This window comes from Anomaloglossus baeobatrachus, chromosome 5 (assembly GCF_048569485.1).
Source record: "Anomaloglossus baeobatrachus isolate aAnoBae1 chromosome 5, aAnoBae1.hap1, whole genome shotgun sequence".
Lineage (NCBI taxonomy): Eukaryota > Metazoa > Chordata > Amphibia > Anura > Aromobatidae > Anomaloglossus > Anomaloglossus baeobatrachus.
The window spans coordinates 413,403,219-413,421,946 of record NC_134357.1 but is presented as its reverse complement, the minus strand read 5'-3'; the positions used below and the strand labels follow the sequence as shown (position 1 = coordinate 413,421,946).

The following is an 18,728-nucleotide window of genomic DNA, read 5'->3' as shown; positions in this document are numbered from 1 at the left end:
CAGTGACACCTCTGCAGCATACCGGCAGATCAATGGCGCCTGCCGCCGTAACACCTCTGAGGTCGTAGTATCGCCAACCCTGCCTCCTGTCACCTTCCTGAGCCACTCCCCCCTGGTAAACATTAGGATTAAGACGCACTAGGATTATAAGGCGGACCCTCATTTTAACATTCAAAATTATTGTTTCCTATTTTCCTCCTCTAAATTTGGGGTGCGTCTTATAATCCGGGGCATTTTATAAACCGAAAAATACAGTAACTTAATTTATGGTCCTTTAGATGGGTTATTACTGACATCTGATGAGAAATATGTCAATAGTGCCTTTAGAAATATAGTTACTTAGAAAATTGATGACTTGTTCAATACATATTTCACCCACTGTGTGTATATATATATATATATATATATATATATATATATATATATATATATATAAAATATATTTTATATTTATGTTCATATTTGTGTGCAGGTGAATAGAAAATTTGCAATAATCACAATTTTACTGTTGTGGTGCAGAAATTCTATTTTTCTCTTTATTACATATTTTGGTACAACCATATTCTGCATCTATGAAACATTGTAGTAGACCCGGATTGAGTACTGCTTTTCTGATCGGTCAGGAGTTTCTTTCCGGTGCAAGAACTATAGGACCTGTAGTTATGTTGTATATGGAATAACAAGTGTTGGAAGAAAATATACATCATAATTTAGATGGTAAGCTATAAGGCAAAATATAGGTGGGTGTATGTCAGCCTGCATGGACTCGAGACAGACTATGTTGCTCCTTTTAGTCTATTTTTCATTTTCCTTTACAGCTTCTCTTTCGGTTGCCTTTTTCTCCCTGTATTCCTTGTACATGGCATATGTAGTTCCTGCAGAAATTAAAAAAAAAAAAAAAAAGTAAATGCAAAAAGTGGCACTTATCGCAGTGTTAGATGTGTTTTTTCCATTCAATTTGATGACCAAACAATGACGGTGCCCCAATAGAATACTCTCTTATTAATATGCTATGTCACTAACAGATGCCATAATACCCCCCGCGCTGCAAACTTAACTTGGAAAACCATGTGGTTCTACATCAGGCTTGGAGGAACTACAGGGGTCCAAATCTACAAGCTAGTGTATTGGTGTGATGCCATAACAGGGATACTCTAGTTATAGTATTTGAAGCCATTTTTAAACAGGCGAAACATACCAAACAGACCCTGAATAGAAAGCCCGCCCTGGCTCTGTCGGGTCTCTGGGTGTAGCTCATATCGTCTAAGTCAGTCTGGGGCTTTGACAAGGATTATGTGATAAGTAGTGGGGGGGGGGGGGATTGACACCTTGTTGTATAATTATAAACCCTAGGAGATCTCTATTTAGGGTAATCATTGTGCTACCCTACTTGAATAGGTCAAAGGGACTAGTTCTCTTAAAGGGAAACTGTCACCAGATTTTTGCGTTCTAAACCAAAGCTAGCACCTTAACCAGCTCCTGTGCTGCGTTCTATAAAGGCGCATGTTTTCCCCTGACTCCCAATGTAGACGACCCCACAAATACCTTCATAAATTTCCCAACATGTATGCTTATCAACGGGTCCGGTCCAATGAGATTTTGCAGCTCTTGTCCGTCCTTTTTGAGATGATCTCTGTCCTCACTTGATGAATAAAGAAAGGGTTAAACGCTGCGCTTCCGTTGAAGAAAATCCAAGACCAAATGGATAGGAATAGTGATCTTAATTTGTCTATGTGTTTCAGAGATTATTCTCCTCCTTTAGGACCAAAAATCACCCTGATCTTTCGTCCTGAAGAAGGACAATAATCTCTGAAATGCGTAGACAAATAATGATCACTATTCTTATCCATTTGGCCTTGGATTTTGTTCAACGGCAGCGTTTAATCCTTTCTTTGATCTGTAACGATCATCTTCGAAAGGGTAGCTACAGCAGCCGTTGGTACATATTTTAACAGTGGTTGTGACTTTCACACTTACTACAGGTGAGCCTTCCTGATCCCTTCATACCCACTATACTCGGGGAAGACCCTATCTGCGCTTTTTTATCTCATTCAATTTTTTTTTTAACTCACTTGATGATTGACATGGATGACTCTCCTGACCCTATCCTTGTAGCCAGGCAACATCTCACACCTGCACAAAGACCTTGCCGGCTCACGTAGGTGTATTTTGCTCCACCCTATTGCGGACACAGCGGAAAACATCAGTGCGGCTGCGTGCCGACAATGTCTCTGCGAAGGCGCGAGATTTGGCCCAGCTACATGGATGACGCAGGTGACGTCATCCACATCGCTGGGCAAAATCTTGCACCTGCGCAGAGAACACGCTGACTCACGCAGGCGCACTTGTCTTTTCTGCTCTGCCTGCGATAGAGCAGAGCGAAGTCCGCTTGCGTGAGCCAGCAATGTCTCTGCTCCAACAAAGGAATACAGGAGCACTAAAGCGGGCCAGCTGTAGTGATCTAGCATTCTTCAATGCAGTGCTTGCAATTATTGTGCTCTTTTCCTACAAGATCAGCCACCTCTGATATACTACAGAGGTGACTGGTAACAGAGGCAACATCCAGTAAACTATAGAAATTAGAAAATCCCTTCTTTCTCAAGAGTGAGAAGATTTTTAATAGGAGGTTTTAACAAGCACTTTGCAATTTTCCCAGTTCAACAAAATGAGACGGCCCCTTTAATTCCTCCAGTGGTGACGCTGCCACTTTATGATCAGCTAATTGTCAAAGTACATATTGTTAGGCTTGTCCAAATTCTTAAATAGGTTGTCCACTACTAGAATAACCCCTTCTCAATTGATATATTCACTCATGTAAAACATCCTATATTCACCTTCGTAGCAGCTACATCGTCACCTGGACCCCCGGGGCTCACATGACATTGGTATAGCATATGAGCCTTGCATGCAAACTCCCGAAAAAGTGAACACTTCTGCTGCTCCCTAACTCCTCTGAATGTCCGTTATGTCTTAAGAAAAAGAGAGTGAAGCATCTGCTGATTGGCTGCAGAACTCATGAGACATAACGACTTCATCTCAGGGGACCAGATGGCCACGTCACTACGTCACTGGAACGGCACCAGCATCAGAGATTAAGCCGTTGTTATTTTTCAAAGGGGAATATGGCAATAGAAAAGTGGTTGCGCAAGTAGTGGACAACTGCCTTAAGCAACTCACTTCAAAATGTGTGTGTATATGGCGCCCCTGAGGCTCAAGTCGCCACAGGGTACTGCACCACACTTAGGGTGGGGTGCTGATCATGGATCCAAGGGAGGTTGGTGCCGGTTTCATCATCCACAACCACATACACACGGGATGCCCCTTCCCCACTGGTGACTGGGCTAGGGTCGGGTACAAAAGGGGTTACCAACAGTGTGGCATTTACAGGATGCCATCAAACCCGGGGCCCCAATCCACTAACTTAGGACCTGTGTAGGGAGAGAAGCAGCCACTAGGGGGAGTTAGGAGTCACACACAGTTAAAACAGGAGTTCTCCAGCAGGAGTGACAGTAAGTGGACGTCTTTCCCGGTAGCTCCTATGGGACATAGGAGTTTAACGGTCGCTGTGGAGGATACTGTGTCAGTTCCCCTAGGACCAGCGCTGTTCAGGGTGCAGCACCCTAGGGTGGTGCAATTCCACATTGCATCACCAGATTATGCTGCACGGAGAGGTTCCATACTTCTCTGACCACACAAGTTTCCAGAGCCAAGTGGCACCTAGGATTCCGGGGCCTCAATCATGGTCAGACTGAAGGGGATCCACGCTACTGGCATAGGGAACAGTACCCAACCGAGTATGGAAGGGACTCTAAGGGCTTCAAGCCACAGGGACCTGCACTACAAAGCGCAGTGAGGAAGGGCCCACAGACTACCGCACAGCTTCTGACCTCCCATGGATCCGGCATCGACCTGAGCCCAGCACGGCAGTAACCAGTGTGACCGGACTAGCAGCTGAAGTTGTGAGTAAACCTGAAGCCGCAGAGACTGTTGGCTCATCCTTACCGGCGGCGCCACCCAGCGGTTAGGCGCCAACCATCATTACCTTCCCCTCTTCATCCACCTGGGGCCTTAACAACTGCCCCGGCGAGGAATTCTGCGGCAGCTACTACTGGCCGTATACTACAGGTGGTGTCATGACAAACTCTCCCCAATACCCCGCTTCCCCCACCATTTACTGTACGCCTCGGGGCAACGGAACCGGGCAAGGCCACCCCGTGACATCGACTGACCCGACCCGAAACGGCCCAGTGACAAGTAGGTTAACCACCTGCCCCGTGGGGCACTACATATATATGATAGTCTTATGCCATGAAGGACCTAAGGATGGTTGTTTTTATAGCCAGGAGGGCCATGCTATTTCCTAAGCAATTCTAAGTCATTATTATCTGGATAATGGTGAAATTGATATGTAACCTTGATTGGGTTGGAGGAAAAACCCACTTAAGAACATAAAAATCCACATTATTGCTTCAGTACAGTGCAGGATAATTATTTTCTATTTCTAAACTCTACATGATGACTTGTAATGATCTTGTCTCCACTGACTCTCTGCTGACACATGCTCCTATGCCCTTGCTGCAGGCTCTGTAATCCCGCAATACATATTCTGGAATTTACCCTCTTCCTGGGATCTTGCTTTTTGCATTTCCGGAGCATTAACTCTTGATCTGTCATTATTGAAGCGTGCAGAATAGTCACATGCATAGAGAAATGTACGTGCAGACCTTCAGCTGTGAAGGCTGCGGATAGATGGGCATACTACATAGCTTTACTGGTACTGATAACAATATCGGACTTGATGTGCAGCTCTGTGTATAGTGCTGTGCTGTCTTACACATCACAGGGTAAGAGCGTCACCTCCAGAAGTGTTCAGCATAAGATGAACAGTAGAAACAAGAGAATATTCAATGCGGGAGGGAGAAGAAGCAATGACCTTGATGATCATCTTTTCATGTGTCACCACAGATGGAGGTTATAGGACCCTGTTTAAAGTTCTGCAAAGTTTCTTGTGATCCTGTTTACATACTGTAGGTCTGTTACTGTCCTGGCAACTCATTGCGCAGCGCAATTATCAGTAAGTAACCCAGTAGGTGGCCCTTCAGAGATGTCATTTTGCCCCCTGATAAAGCTTAGATAGAGGTTGTCCTGTGAGGACAATCTAAGAGAAATGTTATGTACATGGGAAAGTGTATGTGTGGCATCCCTGAGGTTCAGGTCGCCACAGGGTACTGCACCTCAGTTAAGGTGTGGTATCTATCTCAGGTAAGGAGGGGCATAATCACCGGTGTTCCACATTCACACACCACATACAGCTTAGGAGCCTTCACATAGGGTGGGTTGGCACAGGGTAGGCAGGGGGGTGGCCCTAATGATCATGGGACTCCCAGGTCACTGAAGCCAGCCACCTGGGGGCGGGTTCCACCTGGGGTAGAGGAAGGCGCAACACACTCACACAGACCAGTCAGGACCATAGTTCTGGCAAGACATCTCTCTGGAAAACTTTGACTTTACTGGGCCCTGAGGCTTGGAGCGGGAGCTCAGCCGGGGTACCAAACTGCTGAGGGGGACACCCTAGAAATAGGACACTCTATCTCTCCTTCTCTTTTCACAACGCCGGTGGTGACCCCAGACCGGACCTGGGATGACCTAAGCCCATCACGGCAGTGACCAGTGTGACCGGGCTGGCAGCTCAAGTTGTGAGTAAACTACACCCTGAACCCGCAGAGACTGTGTTGGCTCGTCCTTACTGGCACCGCTATCCAGCGCTTAGGCGCCAATGGCCATTACCTTCCCTTCTCCCTCATCATCCACCGGAGCGATACCATCCCGGCTGCCTTAACACCTGCCGCGGAGAGGAATTCTGCAATGGCGGCTACTACTGGCCGCGTACCACAGGTGGCGTCACGACAAACTCTCCCCAATACCCCGCTTTCCCCACCATTTACTGTATGCCTCGGGGCAACGGAAGCGGGCGAGGCCACCCCGTGACAACGCATGACTCGACCCAAAATGGTCCGGCGACGAGTAGGCTGACCGCCTGCCCCGTGGGGTGCTACATTTGCACATGTATTATGTGATACCCAATACAGTTAGTGGAGCCCTACTGTACCTTTTTGCTTCCACCTGGGACCCCCACTGATCACAAGATATGGGGTGCCATCAGTCCAACACACCACCTGTTCCTGCTTACTGCACAACCAGTTTGAATAGAGCATTTATACACTAGGTAAAACCAGCTCTAGTGTATCCTCACCCATCCCCCTTATTCCACTGTGCCGCTGCACGACCAGCTCTACCCTCACCTACTGTATCCTCACCAATCTCCCTCAGTCCACTATACCGCTGCATAACCAGCTCTACCCTCACATACTGTATCCTCACCTATCTCCCTCAGTCCACCATACCGCTGTACGACCAGCTCTGACCTCACCTACTGTATACTCACCCATCTCCCTCAGTTCCCTATTGCACTACACAACCAGCTCTGCCCTCACCTACAGTATCCTCACCCATACCCCTCAGTCCTCTATATTGCTGCATGTCCAGCTCTGCCCTCACCTACTGTATCCTCACCCCTTCCCTGTAGACTGTGAGCCCTTGTTTTTATTATGTATACCCCTTTTCACGTGTAAAGCTCCATGGAATAAATGGCATAATAATAATAATAATAATAATAAAATATAACTTGCAGGTGTTTTGATATTGAGGTAAATGAGCATTGTGGCATAGACTTACCCAAAGCAGTTGCTCCCACCACACAGGCCTGTGCAGCTACCCGGGTATGAATTAGATGAACAGACATTTTTACATTTCCTCGTTGTTTCAGCCTGTAAAGTCCATAAATGACAATGACGGCAAATCCAGCCAGACCTGAGGAGATCAAGAACCCATTTAGATTACTTTTCATTTCAAAATGAGGCCTCTGAAAACTTGGGATAAGCAGGAGAAAATGCACCGATTTGTTACTAGTGATGTACAAATGTAGACCAAGTCCTAGCAGTTTATACAACTGAACACCAAATGGACATATGAGATGTACTTGAGGAACAAAGACCCCCCCCCCCCCCACCCAACAGAACTAATACATGGGGAAAATGTAAAAAACTACCGGTAGTAAAGCAATCAAACATATTCCAGATCTGCTTTTTTCTTACTCTAATCCTTTCCTATATAAATGTGATACATACTAAATCTATAGAATATAACTGACATGTTCATCTACATTCATACATCTGTGTAACACGTCCTAGACTTGTCCGGTTATTTCTCAGACAGCACAAAGACAAATCAGTTTTAAAAATGGATCCAGGTCTCCGGTCTGTGAGAACAGGTCTTATTCTCATCCATTTTGCGGATTCGCCTCAGACATTAATGTCTATGGGGATTTTAAATACGGATGACACACAGAAGACACACTTTGTTTTCTATCCTAGTTTCATCTGTTTTTTTAAAGGATCCATTGTTCAGTCAATGGATAAAGATCAGACAGTCTACCTGGTTCAAAGAAAATAGTGGATGAGACAAAAAACTTAAGCAACTAGGATGACACCTGAGAAAAAAAAATCGGTCCGTGATCTCGGACGGTAACATACAGATGTGTGAATGTAGCCTTAATTTCTCTGACTCTGGCCCCTAAAATGGATAATAACTCATTTCTGTTGTTACTCACCCACTGGAACAAGAGGAGACTGCTTCATCTTACGCTGTAATTTGCTGGGTACAGATTCCTGCTCTTCAGGGACCCACTCGTCCCCACCTGCGGACATCTTGCCACCTTCACAGGGTTGCAGCTCTAGGTTACATTGTGGATAGTACGAGGCTGTGAGCAGGGCAAGACATGAATAGACATAAGAGCTAAATCAACTAATGTATAGCTTGGTACAAGTGCATAAGACAGGTATTGGGCATGCCAACATTGATTATGCCCAGCAACAATGTCTATATATCTATATATTAAACGACGCAACCAAGGAGAGAAGCTATTTCAATACCTACTCACTAGCCGTGCATCTGAAGAGCATCCAGCCTTGTTCTCTTTCTGGGTCACTCGCTAGGATAGGATTGAATGCTGTTCTCACAGAGGTGCTTTATGTACAAGGGAGACTGGGCTTCTTTCCATGAAGAGCCTGGGAAGGGTAGTCAGGGTCGCAGGCTGCGCCTCTATCACACACATGAAAGAAACAATGATGAATGTTGAATTTGGCAAACACCTCTTGTCTTAACCCACTGACATTTACTAGACCTGCCATAATGGGGATAAATAAGTGTTGCTTACTCAATCCCAACACTTTGTATATAGTACGTGCTTTCTGCCACATAAAATATTTTTTTACTTGTACAAGTGGTAAGATCGGTGGTCTGTGGGCATACTTTGTACCCTGGGGGGGTTAACTTCATATGGAATCAGTAAGATAACAATTGTGACACATTCCATTACATGCTAAAATAAGGTACATCCACTCAGGATGTATTTTTAGTTGGAAAAATTCACAATCTACAAGAAAAATGTCAAATGCCCATTTGTTGTATGCGTTGCATATTTCATCCTATGCCCTGCAAAAGGTGAGATCTACTGTGACAATTTGCAGCATAAAGACCCAATGCAAATTTAAAAGCCACAGGTCAATTTCCATATGGATTTGGAGCTAATCATCTACACAGCATGTGAATGAGATTTAGTAAAATTTACCAATGAGCGGATCCGTGGATGTTCAGGTTCGCCGCATTCAGCCTGACTTTAAAAAGGAAGTTCAGTTTGGGACCCGAACTTGACCACGGACAATGAACTCCATATAAGTTAAAAGAGGCCAGTACTTGTGTGCTGAAAAATGACTATAAAATGATCATCGTAAAGGCTAGGGGGCTGTAAAAGGAAGCCAAATAGGGGTAAAAGAAGGACAATATACTGCAAACAAATGAGGATAGAGAAATGGTTTAAATGAGTTCTGTCACCATAGCAATCCTGGTTATATAGGAAGTAAATTCATAAAATAAAAATGTTAAGAGTTCCCCCACGGAGACTGATTTAACAGTTCCCCCCACAGAGCAACAATTCTTAAAAAGGCACCTACATAGCCTGTTTTCAGAGTTTACCCACACAACCAAGATTGTTAGAGTTTAGCAACAATTTGCAAAAAGGTCCTAAAAAAGCCTGTTTTCCCAGTTCACTTGCACAGTCAAGATTATTAGTTTCCCACAGAGCAACAATTCTCAAAAAGGCCTCTACAAAGCCTGTTTTCCCACTTTACCCACACAGTCAAGATTGACAGAGCCCCTCCACAGAGCAAGAATTCTCAAAATGGCCTCTACAAAGCCTGTTTTCCCAGCCCAACCACACAATCAAGATTGTTAAAGTTCCACCACAGAACAATTCTCAAAAAGCCCCTACAGAGCCTGTTTTTCCACTGTGGTGCAGTGAAGTGAAGGTTATGGTGGTAGATGAGAGATATATTCCTCCTAGCAAGTGCCTTTTGCACTAGTGAGCAGCAGGGAAGAGGTCAAACCCTTGCCTAGACCTTTTCTGCTATTCCGGGTTTTAGAGGCAACACTCGAATTGCACAGCTGCAGGCTTAGGACAGCATCAATAGGCAGCAAGAAATTCTCACTGTGGTGGGTGGTTGGGCTGGAAAGCTGAAGCAAGTTTTGTCTGAATAACATACCCGAATGTACTGGCACATCCTGGACCTATGCTGTTTGATAAGATAGACTTTTGCTTTGTATACCTGTCTGAAGAAAGACTGTTTTTCTGTTTGTTACCAGCGTGAATAAACACTGAGCTTTGGACTGAGAACCTGTGTGTGCCTCTTTACAGTGCTATGGCCATTGCCTATCAGAGCTGATTCCCTATGTTTGGTGGAGAATGCAGGCAAACGCAGTTAGACCGACACATTTGTTTTCTTTGCAGTTCTGGCTGGATCCTAACATATATCCTGGATAAAAGGATTGTCGCAAATCCAGTCTGCAATACCTGCAGAGATGGAGGCTGCGGTGAAAGCGGTTATGGAGTCCACATGGCAGCAGCAGATATTTAATCAGCAGCTTCAGGAGGCCAATAGGCAGCAGCAGATATTTAACCAACAACAGCAGGAGACCAACCAGCTGCTGTTACAGCATGTGATGGTGCTATGGACAGCAGGAATTCCTCAGGTGGTCCATGATGCCTGGAAAGTGGTCCATGCAGCAATCCCTAAAATGGAACCATAGGATGACGTCGAGACCTACCTGGCCATGTTTGAGAGTGTCCAAATGGGAGAGTTTACCCTGGGATCAAGCGGTGGAAGTCATTGCTCTGTTTTTGTTGTCAACACCCCAGAAGGCCTATTTTGACTCACCAGCCTACTAGGCAGTGGACTATGCAATCTTCAAGGGTAAGATCCTGGAATGACTTGGCATAAATGGGTTGGTGTGGGCTCAGCTTTGATGAGTGGGGAGACACAGTCAGTAGTGGAGTGTGGAAGAAGAAAGGTGGGGAGCAGTGGAAAAATGAAGACCCGTGGCCTGGGGATGGTACCGCTCGGCGCGGGCACAGACAAAAGGGGTCCTAGAGACCACGGGAATTGCAACATCCTCCCGTGGCCTTGTTCCACATATAATCTTCGGGTGGAAGGACTTGGCCGCAACTTGGGGACTGGTCCCTAGGCTAGAGGAGAAGAACCTACATACGCCACTAGTAAAACCAGTGGCTGAGGTGACTGCAAGCACCAAAGCCACATCCGCACACAAATTCGCTGGAAGGTGACCCAAAAGGATCAAGGGATTGAGCTTCACGCCACCCAAAAGGGTCCGTGGGCACTGGTACAGGGTTCAGTGTGTGAGGGCGCAAGGCAGGAGGATGAAGCAAGCGCAGGAAGACGACCAGGGAAGGGACACATAAAAAAGGTGCACAGGACTCGACCTCCGAACTACCCGGAATCAGCTGGAACCCATCACAGTGAAACCCCAGCACTCCAAAGGCAGTCACTGGCATGTCATGTTACCTTGGAACCTGCTACAGTTAAACTACCATAAATCCAAGACCCGAATTATAAAAATATTTGTTTTATTGGTTCCACAAAAATATTTAAAAACACCAAAAAACTACAATTAGCACAAATTATGCATGATAATAAAGATTCCTAGTACGGATAATGTCTCACAACATCTAAACTAGCCCTGATGTCTCCCTATGGTGTACCATTGCCTAACCGCGGAGACCTCCCTAAGGTTAGATGGGGTCCCCGCTCCATGGAGGCTATCCCTCTAGATGTACCTAATACTCCCTAATCCTAGCATGACCATACCATACAGCAATGGGAAGAAGATAGAAAAGGTAGTAAACTAGAGAAAATCCGGGTAAACAAGTACCCCATTCATTCGGGGCAAACTCAGACCCTACAATAGATATATAAACTTAAACCGATGAGAGGAGGTAAACAGGTCCCCAATTTCTTGGGAAAAAAAGGGGAAAACCCTTATGTCACTTTATTTTAAGGTAAATCGATGACCTGGGTTCTTCATGCCTTGCAACTAATTATATATAGAGCTGATGGAATCCCATCTATGAAATATATATACCAGTAGCAGCCCAGGTCATCAATACTCCTCCTTTCTTTGAGGGTCAATGCTTTTCAATCAGGTATAGTCTCAGAGTACAAAAATTAAGATATCATATGACATGAAATTACACAAGATTCTCCTATTATTTCTGTTGATGTACACTCCTCAGGGATACATATAGCCAAATCATTGGTGCTCTTGTCTTTCCACGATAGGAAGACCTTACAGATCTGGAGTCACCTATCGGATAACAGTCCTTCCCATAGAGGAGTCCTATCAAAATTCATTTTTCGCCTCTGCCTTGACGCGTTTCTCCCCTTCCATGGCTGGGGTTCCTCAGGAGGCCTTCTATTCAAGAATCAGATTTAATCCATAAGATTATCAGATGCGCTGGGGTGCAAAATATCAACCCTCCATATACAGGATCTGTACAGCGTTCTAGTATAAGTTCCAATACTCAAGAGATACAGAGAAACTCCTATCCGCTCCCACGCCATACACATATCGCTATAGCAATCATGCAGCTGTCCTCACATCAGATGATCAATGCCATGCCACGGTGTCGAGCCTGAGGTCACCTTTCTAGGATTTGCAAAATAAGAGACCCAAGACCATGTTTGAAGGGTACCCAAAGACCCAGGAGGGTCAGGTTCAGAAAGCACATCTCATGCCATTGTCTGTTAGAGTTGTTGTGCCCTAGGTCGTATATCAGCCATTTGTGCTTTTAACCTCTGAGAAAATGGACTGCTCCGTAGGCCGGTGCTTCTCATAATTTGCATATCCCGCATGCAGTGCCGTACCGCACCCTGGTGAGGGACCTCAGCTGTGAAAGGTAACGGTGAATGGTGTAACTATGTCTGGACCTGTTGCATGCTAATGTTATCATACATGACTTTCCATTGTTTTGGGACTTATGGGCTCTAGCTCCCAGTAGTTTGGTATGCTGCCAGTACTCGGCTTTAGGCCAGGGGAGGGGTGTAAGTAGCAAAGCCAGGTAGGACTGGGTTTTAACTTCCTACCATAGAAGGTCTTGATTACATGCACTTGTAAAAGTGCCAGGGAGGGGCAGTTGTGGGCGAGGGTCATGGCAGTCCTCAACCTACCCCGGCGCAGTACAGACACGGGGGCAGAGTGGAGTGAGCAGCAGGGAAGAGGCCAAACCCTTGCCACAGACCTTTTCTGCTATTCCGGGTTTTAGAGGCAACACTCGAATTGCACAGCTGCAGGCTTAGGACAGCATCAATAGGCAGCAAGAAATTCTCACTGTGGTGGGTGGTTGGGCTGGAAAGCTGAAGCAAGTTTTGTCTGAATAACATACCCGAATGTACTGGCACATCCTGGACCTATGCTGTTTGATAAGATAGACTTTTGCTTTGTATACCTGTCTGAAGAAAGACTGTTTTTCTGTTTGTTACCAGTGTGAATAAACACTGAGCTTTGGACTGAGAACCTGTGTGTGCCTCTTTACAGTGCTATGGCCATTGCCTATCAGAGCTGATTCCCTATGTTTGGTGGAGAATGCAGGCAAACGCAGTTAGACCGCCACATTTTTTTTCTTTGCAGTTCTGGCTGGATCCTAACATATATCCTGGATAAAAGGATTGTCGCAAATCCAGTCTGCAATACCTGCAGAGATGGAGGCTGCGGTGAAAGCGGTTATGGAGTCCACATGGCAGCAGCAGATATTTAATCAGCAGCTTCAGGAGGCCAATAGGCAGCAGCAGATATTTAACCAACAACAGCAGGAGACCAACCAGCTGCTGTTACAGCATGTGATGGTGCTATGGACAGCAGGAATTCCTCAGGTGGTTCATGATGCCTGGAAAGTGGTCCATGCAGCAATCCCTAAAATGGAACCATAGGATGACGTCGAGACCTACCTGGCCATGTTTGAGAGTGTCCAAATGGGAGAGTTTACCCTGGGATCAAGCGGTGGAAGTCATTGCTCTGTTTCTGTTGTCAACACCCCAGAAGGCCTATTTTGGAACCTGCTACAGTTAAACTACCATAAATCCAAGACCCGAATTATAAAAATATTTCTTTTATTGGTTCTACAAAAATATTTAAAAACACCAAAAAACTACAATTAGCACAAATTATGCATGATAATAAAGATTCCTAGTACGGATAATGTCTCACAACACCTAAACTAGCCCTGATGTCTCCCTATGGTGTACCACTGCCTAACCGCGGAGACCTCCCTAAGGTTAGATGGGGTCCCCGCTCCATGGAGGCTATCCCTCTAGATGTACCTAATACTCCCTAATCCTAGCATGACCATACCATACAGCGATAGGAAGAAGATAGAAAAGGTAGTAAACTAGAGAAAATCCGGGTAAACAAGTACCCCATTCATTCGGGGCAAACTCAGACCCTACAATAGATATATAAACTTAAACCGATGAGAGGAGGTAAACAGGTCCCCAATTTCTTGGGAAATAAAGGGGAAAACCCTTGTCACTTTATTTTAAGGTAAATCGATGACCTGGGTTCTTCATGTCTTGCAATTAATTATATATAGAGCTGATGGAATTCCATCTATGAAATATATATACCAGTAGCAGCCCAGGTCATCAATACTCCTCCTTTCTTTGAGGGTCAATGCTTTTCAATCAGGTATAGTCTCAGAGTACAAAAATTAAGATATCATATGACATGAAATTACACAAGATTCTCCTATTATTTCTGTTGATGTACACTCCTCAGGGATACATATAGCCAAATCATTGGTGCTCTTGTCTTTCCACGATAGGAAGACCTTACAGATCTGGAGTCACCTATCGGATAACAGTCCTTCCCATAGAGGAGTCCTATCCAAATTGATTTTTCGCCTCTGCCTTGACGCGTTTCTCCCCTTCCATGGCTGGGGTTCCTCAGGAGGCCTTCTATTCAAGAATCAGATTTAATCCATAAGATTATCAGATGCGCTGGGGTGCAAAATATCAACCCTCCATATACAGGATCTGTACAGTGTTCTAGTATAAGTTCCAATACTCAAGAGATACAGAGAAACTCCTATCTGCTCCCACGCCATACACATATCGCTATAGCAATCATGCAGCTGTCCTCACATCAGATGATCAATGCCATGCCACGGTGTCGAGCCTGAGGTCACCTTTCTAGGATTTGCAAAATAAGAGACCCAAGACCATGTTTGAAGGGTACCCAAAGACCCAGGAGGGTCAGGTTCAGAAAGCACATCTCATGCCATTGTCTGTTAGAGTTGTTGTGCCCTAGGTCGTATATCAGCCATTTGTGCTTTTAACCTCTGAGAAAATGGACTGCTCCGTAGGCCGGTTCTTCTCATAATTTGCATATCCCGCGTGCAGTGCCGTACCACACCCTGGTGAGGGACCTCAGCTGTGAAAGGTAACGGTGAATGGTGTAACTATGTCTGGACCTGTTGCATGCTATTGTTATCAGACATGACTTTCCATTGTTTTGGGACTTATGGGCTCTAGCTCCCAGTAGTTTGGTATGCTGCCAGTACTCGGCTTTAGGCCAGGGGAGGGGTGTAAGTAGCAAAGCCAGGTAGGACTGGGTTTTAACTTCCTACCATAGAAGGTCTTGATTACATGCACTTGTAAAAGTGCCAGGGAGGGGCAGTTGTGGGCGAGGGTCATGGCAGTCCTCAACCTACCCCGGCGCAGTACAGACACGGGGGCAGAGTGGAGTGTGGAGTGCGTGGTGTGGAGGTGGTACCTGATGGCCGCTGCGCTTCTGTATCTTCAACCGGCTTCTCTGGCTCCCGTTCACGTCTATGGGCATCGTGCTCCGTGCATTCAGTAAAGGGATGACCACCAGGTAACACTTGCAAAACTTTACTAAGAAGACATTTGACAGCAGCTTGCACGTTTCTCATGGCAGAAACATCGTCATGATCATCATCATTGGTTACAGTCTTGTTCCTGTACCTGGCTCGGCTCTACAGGGACTGCCACTGTCAGGCAACTTATCTCCCTGTTCCTGACCCAATGCCTCAGCATGATGGTGGATCGTTCGGCTCGGTGCACAAACGGATGGACCAAGCTGCCCTCCTGCTGTGACTGCATTCCCTCAGGTACTGACAGGTTTTGACCTAAGGTAGAGGCACCCAATTTCTCCTTTCTCTGCTTCCTGGTCTTAGGGGCACTTTGCACATCGCAGGTGCGATGTCGGTGGGGTCAAATTGAAAGTGACGCACATCCGGCGTCGCAGGCGATATCGTAGTGTGTAAAGCCTTTTTGATACGATTAACGAGCGCAAAAGCGTCGTAATCGTATCATCGGTGTAGCGTCGGTCATTTCCACAATTTGAGAATGACCAATGTTACGATGTTGTTCCTTGTTTCAGCGGCATCACACATCGCTGTGTGTGAAACCGCAGGAGCGAGGAACATCTCCTACATGCATCCTGTGGCTCACGCCGGCTATGCGGAAGGAAGGAGGTGGGCGGGATATTTACGTCCCGCTCATCTCCGCCCCTCCGCTTCTATTGGCTGCCTGCCGTGTGACGTCGCTATGACGCCGCACGACCCGCCCCCTTAATAAGGAGGCAAGTCGCCGGCCAGAGTAACGTCGCAGGGCAGGTGAGTGCATGTGAAGCTGGCATAGCGATAATGTTCGCTACGCCAGCTATCACCATGATATCGCAGCTGCGACGGGGGCGGGGACTATCGCGCTCGGCATCGCAAGCATTGGCTTGCGATATCGTAGTGTGCAAAGTGCCCCTTACACTCCACTGCAGACAAGCTTCTTTCTGCCTGTATCTTGTTCACTCTTCTTGCTCCTTCAGACTGGTCTCTGCCACTTCCACCCTACTCACTCCACTCTGCTTCTTCCTGAACACGTGGTTCCTCTTTTGATTTTTCTAACTCTGCATCTCCCTATCTGACTCTGCCTGTGCAACTCCTGTCTTATATCGTCTTTCTTAAGGGGTGCATGCATGCGGGGTGTTGCATGCATGCCATCTCTTGCTAAGTGCCATCATTGCGAAGTGCTGGGCAGTTACCTCAATGGCAGTGGACTAACTTCCGTCTTCTCTCTCTCTTCACACAGGTATATAACTCTGCTTCCTGTCAAGTGAATTGTCTGTTCCCCACTGCATTGGCTGAATATGTGTTCTGGTATATAACTCTGCTTCCTGTCAAGTGAATTGTCTGTTCCCCACTGCATTGGCTGAATATGTGTTCTGGTATATAACTCTGCTTCCTGTCAAGTGAATTGTCTGTTCCCCACTGCATTGGCTGAATATGTGTTCTGGTATATAACTCTGCTTCCTGTCAAGTGAATTGTCTGTTCCCCACTGCATTGGCTGAATATGTGTTCTGGTATATAACTCTGCTTCCTGTCAAGTGAATTGTCTGTTCCCCACTGCATTGGCTGAATATGTGTTCTGGTATATAACTCTGCTTCCTGTGATGTATGCTCTGTCATTTTCATAATCTATGTAATACTCACTGATGTATGACTGTATATTCCTCTTTGTAAATGTTATCTGATGGTGGATGGTGTAAATCTGTGTAGACTGGAAGTCCGGGTGGGTGTCAAATGTCCTGTTCCCTTTGATTCCTTAATCATCCCCTGGTGTGAGCAGCATTTGTTGATTTCCCTTAACAAGCTGAGCTCCCATAATCCCCCTCACCTACCCCTCTAGTCAGCCCTATATATTTGTGTCTTTCTTAAGGGGTGCATGCATGCGGGGTGTTGCATGCATGCCATCTCTTGCTAAGTGCCATCATTGCGAAGTGCTGGGCAGTTACCTCAATGGCAGTGGACTAACTTCCGTCTTCTCTCTCTCTTCACACAGGTATATAACTCTGCTTCCTGTCAAGTGAATTGTCTGTTCCCCACTGCATTGGCTGAATATGTGTTCTGGTATATAACTCTGCTTCCTGTCAAGTGAATTGTCTGTTCCCCACTGCATTGGCTGAATATGTGTTCTGGTATATAACTCTGCTTCCTGTCAAGTGAATTGTCTGTTCCCCACTGCATTGGCTGAATATGTGTTCTGGTATATAACTCTGCTTCCTGTCAAGTGAATTGTCTGTTCCCCACTGCATTGGCTGAATATGTGTTCTGGTATATAACTCTGCTTCCTGTCAAGTGAATTGTCTGTTCCCCACTGCATTGGCTGAATATGTGTTCTGGTATATAACTCTGCTTCCTGTCAAGTGAATTGTCTGTTCCCCACTGCATTGGCTGAATATGTGTTCTGGTATATAACTCTGCTTCCTGTCAAGTGAATTGTCTGTTCCCCACTGCATTGGCTGAATATGTGTTCTGGTATATAACTCTGCTTCCTGTGATGTATGCTCTGTCATTTTCATAATCTATGTAATACTCACTGATGTATGACTGTATATTCCTCTTTGTAAATGTTATCTGATGGTGGATGGTGTAAATCTGTGTAGACTGGAAGTCCGGGTGGGTGTCAAATGTCCTGTTCCCTTTGATTCCTTAATCATCCCCTGGTGTGAGCAGCATTTGTTGATTTCCCTTAACAAGCTGAGCTCCCATAATCCCCCTCACCTACCCCTCTAGTCAGCCCTATATATTTGTGTCTTTCTTAAGGGGTGCATGCATGCGGGGTGTTGCATGCATGCCATCTCTTGCTAAGTGCCATCATTGCGAAGTGCTGGGCAGTTACCTCAATGGCAGTGGACTAACTTCCGTCTTCTCTCTCTCTTCACACAGGTATATAACTCTGCTTCCTGTCAAGTGAATTGTCTGTTCCCCACTGCATTGGCTGAATATGTGTTCTGGTATATAACTCTGCTTCCTGTCAAGTGAATTGTCTGTTCCCCACTGCATTGGCTGAATATGTGTTCTGGTATATAACTCTGCTTCCTGTCAAGTGAATTGTCTGTTCCCCACTGCATTGGCTGAATATGTGTTCTGGTATATAACTCTGCTTCCTGTCAAGTGAATTGTCTGTTCCCCACTGCATTGGCTGAATATGTGTTCTGGTATATAACTCTGCTTCCTGTCAAGTGAATTGTCTGTTCCCCACTGCATTGGCTGAATATGTGTTCTGGTATATAACTCTGCTTCCTGTGATGTATGCTCTGTCATTTTCATAATCTATGTAATACTCACTGATGTATGACTGTATATTCCTCTTTGTAAATGTTATCTGATGGTGGATGGTGTAAATCTGTGTAGACTGGAAGTCCGGGTGGGTGTCAAATGTCCTGTTCCCTTTGATTCCTTAAT

At 45.7% G+C, this 18,728-nt stretch overlaps 1 protein-coding gene across 3 annotated transcripts; it reads right to left on the bottom strand.

Annotated features, from left to right (window-relative positions):
* Nucleotides 1-500: 500 nt before the first annotated feature.
* Nucleotides 501-8,090, bottom strand: HIGD1B (HIG1 hypoxia inducible domain family member 1B). Of its 3 annotated transcripts, none has more exons than XM_075347722.1 (4): nucleotides 7,996-8,090; nucleotides 7,670-7,819; nucleotides 6,736-6,870; nucleotides 501-875 (listed from the first exon to the last, which is right to left on the bottom strand). In XM_075347722.1, exons 2-4 carry the CDS (start codon nucleotides 7,764-7,766, stop codon nucleotides 796-798), a joined length of 312 nt encoding a protein of 103 aa, XP_075203837.1. In that variant the 5' UTR covers nucleotides 7,767-7,819; nucleotides 7,996-8,090; the 3' UTR covers nucleotides 501-795. The 3 variants fall into 3 exon arrangements, with proteins under 3 accessions (XP_075203837.1, XP_075203838.1, XP_075203839.1); XM_075347723.1 differs by having other exon boundaries at nucleotides 7,992-8,088; XM_075347724.1 differs by lacking the exon at nucleotides 7,996-8,090 and having other exon boundaries at nucleotides 7,670-7,837.
* Nucleotides 8,091-18,728: the final 10,638 nt, after the last annotated feature.

Coding starts and splice junctions, on each gene's coding strand:
- HIGD1B (XM_075347722.1), bottom strand. CDS start 7,766: ATGTCCGCAGGTGGGGACGAGTGGGTCCCTGAAGAGCAGGAATCTGTA. Junction 6,871..7,669: donor GTCTCCTCTTGTTCCAGTGG/GTGAGTAACAAC, acceptor TGATCTCCTCAG/GTCTGGCTGGATTTGCCGTC. Junction 876..6,735: donor GGTGGGAGCAACTGCTTTGG/GTAAGTCTATGC, acceptor TAATTTCTGCAG/GAACTACATATGCCATGTAC.